The sequence below is a fragment of the Phoenix dactylifera genome, chromosome 7, assembly GCF_009389715.1.
Source record: "Phoenix dactylifera cultivar Barhee BC4 chromosome 7, palm_55x_up_171113_PBpolish2nd_filt_p, whole genome shotgun sequence".
NCBI lineage: Eukaryota > Viridiplantae > Streptophyta > Magnoliopsida > Arecales > Arecaceae > Phoenix > Phoenix dactylifera.
This window is the reverse complement of record NC_052398.1, coordinates 11,612,685-11,618,854: the sequence shown is the minus strand read 5'-3', so window position 1 is coordinate 11,618,854 and position 6,170 is coordinate 11,612,685. Positions and strand designations below refer to the sequence as shown.

Genomic DNA, 6,170 nt, shown 5'->3' with positions numbered 1-6,170 from the left:
TTCTTTGCTTTGTCTGGCTTCAAGGGATCACCCTTATGCTGAGGATACTTTGGGCCTTCTTCAAGTGAAGGCCCATCCTCGGAATAAGGGACGAAGGTACCTTTCTTGTAGGAACGATTACAATGTCCTTCATCCTGGCTCTTCATCCATCTACAAGTGGAAGGGTCAGTATTTCTTTGTATTTTTGGTAATTCCTTGAGATTTTCTGACCCTATGGAGGACACCCGGGGGGTAGGCCTTGAGAACCTCTTTCTCCTTTTGTGGGATAAAGAGCAAGAGACTGTTGAGTTGTTTTGTCTAATGAGGGCTCCACCTTTGGCTGAGCAACTTCAGGAGTCAAACTTTGTCGACGTAAACTTAAGAATTGCTCCTTTTGTTGGTATATTTTTTCATCTTATTTTGCTTCCCTTTTGTCGATCTAAATCTGTGACTAACACATTCCGCTCTCGTTCTTACAACCATAAAGTTTGAGGTGGAACTCTTTCGTTCCTCGAGGAAGAGAAAATATGGTGAGAGATGTTCTTCCTCGGGTAAGAGGAGTGTATCCATGGGACCAGTCATCAAAATCGAGGAGGAGCCTGCCGGAAGAGGATCTTCAGAGGTGGAGGTATTTAGTTCCCTCTTCATTAGTGTACCATCATCTTCTCCGGTGGCCTCTCCGATTTCTAGGATGGCCTCTGCGACCTCTTGGGTTTTGTTGACTGCGTCATAGGCCGCCAACCTTCTTTGGGCCTGATAGAGGGGCCGCATTCTTTCGCCGGTTGTGCCACCACCGACCTACCGATCGAGGCATTCGAGCCAGCATTCAACCCTCTTGCCGGGGGAACGCAGATTTCGACATCTTCACTCCGACCAATTTCACAAAGCACGGAGTCACGACCTTTGTACCGAACTAGTTAGTGAGGGTCTCCGACTGGATACTGCGCTAGGGTGACCCCCGAGTGATGTGGGAGATGGTCTAGGGGTTCATGCTCCCTAGTGATGAGGAGCTACGATGGAGACCTTTGGAGAGCATGATCAGCTCATCCTGCCGCACCACCGTTGAGGTAATCGGACTAGTTCTTTTGTCCATTTGTTGTTTTTCAATAATCAATTCTTTCTTTATTTCTATAGGGAGTGTACACTATCTGTATACTTATTAAAGTCATCCGCTCCTATCAGTAGAGGTTGGAGGTCTCAAATTGCCTCCTATGAGAGGTGGAAAACAATAGGGCTCGTGTCAAAGCAGAACGAGCGAAGGCCGAGAAGAGAAGGGAGGAGGCCGAGACATAGACTCACTTCTTCAGCTCCAAGGCTGAGAGTTCCCAAACAAAGTTGGGATAGATTGCCTTTTGGTTGCGGGACATGTAGCAAGCTATCAGTGAGAAAGGGGCCCACGTGAGGAAGGAGGCTGATGTGGAGATTTCCCTCCTGAGGGACGCGGTCGTTGTAGCCAAGTTTCGGCTTCTTAGGCTAAGGAGAAATTTACTTGGGCAGAGAATAGAGCCACCCAATCTGAGGAGAGGGCTGACCTCGTAACCAAAGAGGTCATCCGGACAAAGAAGGAGGCCTCCCGTGCTGAAAAGAGGGCGCAACATGCTGTTGTGGATTATAAGGCTTCTACAAAGTTTTGCAATGAGATGATGGAGGCTGCCAGGGACTCCTTTAAGAAGGAGTTTACCGTCTGTCGGGGAGGAATCCATGAGATGGCCCCTAAGCTCAACCTTAGCTTAGTCACCTTCTCAAGCGAGTGCTCGGATGAGGAGGCCTTTCTTCGGGGATCAGGGAGCAAGGCCGAGGAAGAAGAAGAGAAAAAGAAGGAAGAACAAGAAGAAGAGGAGAGGAGAGATGAATGATTGTATTAACCATTGTTGGTATCTTCCCTTTTTTTGTTTGTGTTGTCTCGGTTGTGAGCCATTATTTTGTACTTTTCTTCTTTTTTCTGATGAAAATGAAAGCCTGCTTGTCTTTTTGTTTACTTGATGGCTCGATTTGAACTGATGTACTTTTCATCTAAAGGATAGTTCGATTAGGTACAAGGCTACTCAGTAATGTTGCTATTTTGCCCTTTGCTTCTCAGGAAGGTTGTCAAAGTTCCCACCTCCGTGATGCAGTGGTTCTTACTTGGCACTGATCACGGGGTAGGATCTAGTCATTTCCTTGGAAAGCTGTGTGCGTCGTCATGCTGACTTGTGGCCAGAGTCCGATTCACCCGGCTTTTCTATAGTGAACCGTGAACCATAAACACTGCAGGCTGAATTGGATGATAGCCGGGAATTGCACTTACTCTCACCAATTACATTCCCGCAACTAGGGCTGCTGAGGATCTCCTACGGAAACAAAAGAACATGCCACATTCCATGTGGATGGCGAATGCCTTGGAAAAAGACCAAAGGAGGTTAATGTTAAAAGAGAGGTTAGACCGCCCGGCTTTTATTTAGTTTGTCGCAACTGTCAGTTACCTAACAAAAGATTCCAACAGTGCTGCTTCGACCTTACCAATGGGCGGCCTTGGCCTTATCCCCTTACACTCTGCCCCACAACTTACTTCTCCATCTATGGTCCATGCACCAAGGGTCCCTTCCCCTCCTTGTTTCAACTCTTTCTTCGTCCTTTTGTTGCCTTGCCCCACTTATAAATATTGCCTTCAGCCCCCAAAATACTTACTGTCCATCTCCTCCCTTCTTCCTCCCCTACACTTCCTCTTGAGTGGTTCTCCAAATGGCCTCAAGTCCCACCTCCATCCTCCTCTGCCCTCCAATAGACATCAAGAAAGACACCAATGCTGGTGGCGTGGTCTTTGACTCCTTTTTGCTTCGAAAACAAACCAAGATCCCGAGCGAGTTCATATGGCCTCCAAGTGAAAGGCCGAGCACTCTAAAAGAACTCAATGTGCCAGTGGTGGACCTCGAGGGTTTCTTCCAAGGCGACGAGGCTTCCACACTGCGAGCGGCTGAGCTCATCAGGACCACCTGCAGTAGCCACGGTTTCTTCCAGGTCACCAACCACGGTGTCGATGCGTCACTCACCCAAGACGCATTTGATTGCATGGATGAATTCTTTAGACTTCCCCTTAGCTGCAAGCTACAGGCGAAGAGGAAGCCAGGGAGCCTGTGGGGGTATGCCGGGGCTCACTCCGACCGCTTCTCCTCCAAACTACCTTGGAAGGAGACCCTCTCCTTTGGCTACCTTGAGTCTGGTCCTGAACACACGGTCGTGGACTACTTCACATCCATCCTAGGCAAAGATTTTGAGAGAATGGGGTAAGCTTTTATCCAGTGTTACGCCACCAACATGCATTTAATAAGGTAGGTCTTTTGCTAACATGACGAACACCTGGGTTCATACAGGTTGGTCTATCAAAAGTATTGTAAGGCCATGAAGGACCTGTCATTGGCCATCATGGAGATCCTAGCAATCAGCTTGGGAGTAGATCGATCGTTCTACCGAGAATTCTTCGAGGACAGCAGCTCTATAATGAGATGCAACTACTACCCTCCATGCCAAGAGCCGGAGCTCGCACTCGGGACCGGACCGCATTGCGACCCAACCTCGCTAACCGTTCTCAAACAAGACCAGGTGGGGGGGCTCGAGGTGTTCGTTGACGGTGGATGGCAGTCTGTCCGCCCGATACGTGACGCTCTCGTGATCAATATTGGCGACACGTTCATGGTATGCGTGCTGCCTATATTTATAAACAAGCTGATACTAATCGTATCACTTTCTAAGCGAAGGGGGTTGGTAAATAAATAGAACAGGGAGGTCATGAAGCAAAAAGGACAAGTCATTTAAGTTAGGGTTAATTACTGGTTGCTTAACATGGAATTTTGTTTGGATTAGTGAGATGATGTGGATGCACACATATGGAGGTGATCTTGGTAGGTCCCATGCATGCAGTTGTGTAGTTGCATGGGCAAACTATGCCCTTACATCTCATGCACCAACATAGTCATACACCATACGAGACAGATTGGTGTGGCGCACAGCTATATGATGCATTCGGTGTTAGATATAATTTCTGCAGCGTTGGGTTTACCATCTGTCCTAGAATACCGATATAATTGCATTTAAAAGGTTTTACTTCTGCATAAGCCTTAGGCTTTCATATATTTATGGTATCACCATAAGAGTGAAATCAGCACATTGGCTTGTCTGTCTTGTCAATATGCCTCCACAATTGTGTGGGCAAATAGTGCTTAACATTTCGCATAGTGCACTGACCATCTTAATTTCGTCGGATCCAAGTCACATATTGCTCAAGAGGCTTGTGGTGCATCTTCAAACCAAACCACACCCCAATTCCTGGTTTATACCAACTTATATTTCATATTTATCATCTTTTCGGCAACAATTTTACAAAGGCAAGAAAATATATTGCATTCTTTTTCCGACAGGAAACAAATGAAGATCCAATCCTTAATTTGACTATCATTTTATATTTATTTCTGACGTATTTAATTACCACTTGACATTGAATCCCTGATACAAAGTCAAATCTATTTTGCGTACAGTCGTTCTTATCTGTGTATATAGTTATAATATTCGATAGACAATTATAAATGGGTAACGGTGAGCAGAAAATGGGCATCAAAATCAAATGTTGGACAAAAATTTTTAATCAATAAAAAATAATCATAAAATAACAGTCGATCTAAAGAGCAGACTTCGGTTTTCTCTCGTCTAAACTGTGAACTGCTATTACGTAGTTCTACAAATGATGCTGCAGATTGCAAACTCATGAAAAATAGACTTTTCTATTGTACAGGTTAATATTTGCACCTACAAATGCTTAGAAAAGTAATAGCCAAGTTCGAACAATTCTCCTAGACTTTGTGGTGGTAGCTAAGTTTCATCACCTAATTTTGCACCAAACAAATTAACCACTACGAAGTTTTAACACATTATCAGGCCTTTCATCCAAAAGAAGAAAAGAAATTAAAAACATTATCAGGCCTCTTTGGCCCTAATTGCAAGAGTTCAAAACTAAAAGACATTTATACACACCTATGATATACATAAATAAACACACACACTCACACACACAGTTTATGGAGGTTTATGGTGGTATACGTTCATCATCATTCACTCCCCAGCTTCCATTTTCCCATATATTACCGATCATGGATTTAAACGTACTTCAGAACAGTGCACCTTCGCATGCATGAAACTTTTCGAATGTTTCAAGAGAGCAAACTGTCATGCACCACTTCATCTCCTGCGGGTAGCAGCGGACATGACGTGCGTCAGGCTGCAAGCGATGGTGCACCATTCCACCACAAGTCAAGCTAATAATACGCTGCCTTCCACCACATTGCCATCAGTTTATTTTATAGAAACAATTCGAAACAGGAAACAAGCAAGCATCCATCCTGCACCTGCCACCGCATGACAAACGTTAATATGGCAAGCTGAAACAAAGAAAAGTAAAAACATTCGCAAGAGAGGTCCAATAGAATTGATTCCAAAAAATCCAAGTACTTGAAGAAATATGATAAAACGGAGTTGCTACGCGTGAAATTGATGTGTTGCATCTGCAGGCCCTGTCAAACGGGCGGTACAAGAGCTGCCTGCACCGGGTGGCGGTGAACCGGCAGCAGGAGCGGCGATCGCTGGCCTTCTTCCTGTGCCCGAGGGAGGACCGGGTGGTGCGGCCTCCACCAGGGGATCTTGGCCGGCCGAGGTTGTACCCGGACTTCACATGGGCTGACCTCATGGCTTTCACCCAGCATCACTACCGGGCCGACATGCGGACCCTCCACGCATTCACCCGTTGGCTTCCAGCCTCCAAGAATCCATCAACCTAACTTGCTCTTTTGGATCCTTTTGATCATTGGTTCTACGCCCATGGAGCTACATGGCTTCACTCGCACTCACTGCCTCACTCCCTCACTGCATTATATTTGGACAAAAACAAAAACATGTTGTTGTTTCCTTGTGGAAATCCGAGGGCTTGAGGTGTGGATCTAGCGAGAGGATAGTCATGTGATGCCCTGCCCCCCAAGGCCACTTTTTTTTTGTTGTTGTTGCTGTCAATTTCTGTTTCTAATTTGTGTATATATATATATATATATATATTTATGTATAGCATTTGGGAAACTTTTGTGCGACCCATGTTTGAGTTGATCCTGCAAGCTAGAAATCTTAGAGGATGCATGGCTCTATAGTTCCTTGCCTGCCTAGAATGCAAAGTG

The 6,170-nt window shown here is 45.5% G+C and overlaps 1 protein-coding gene across 1 annotated transcript; it reads left to right on the top strand.

The window, feature by feature from the left end:
* Positions 1-2,674: 2,674 nt before the first annotated feature.
* LOC103718724 (gibberellin 20 oxidase 2) lies at positions 2,675-4,720 on the top strand. The gene is made up of 3 exons (XM_039128466.1): positions 2,675-3,242; positions 3,330-3,651; positions 4,706-4,720. Exons 1-3 carry the CDS (start codon positions 2,701-2,703, stop codon positions 4,718-4,720), a joined length of 879 nt encoding a protein of 292 aa, XP_038984394.1. The 5' UTR covers positions 2,675-2,700.
* The last annotated feature ends 1,450 nt before the right edge of the window (positions 4,721-6,170 follow it).

Excerpts from the sequence above, each read along its gene's own strand:
- LOC103718724 (XM_039128466.1), top strand. The coding sequence starts at position 2,701 with ATGGCCTCAAGTCCCACCTCCATCCTCCTCTGCCCTCCAATAGACATC. Across the intron at positions 3,243-3,329 it reads AAAGATTTTGAGAGAATGGG|GTTGGTCTATCAAAAGTATT; the intron begins GTAAGCTTTTAT and ends GGGTTCATACAG.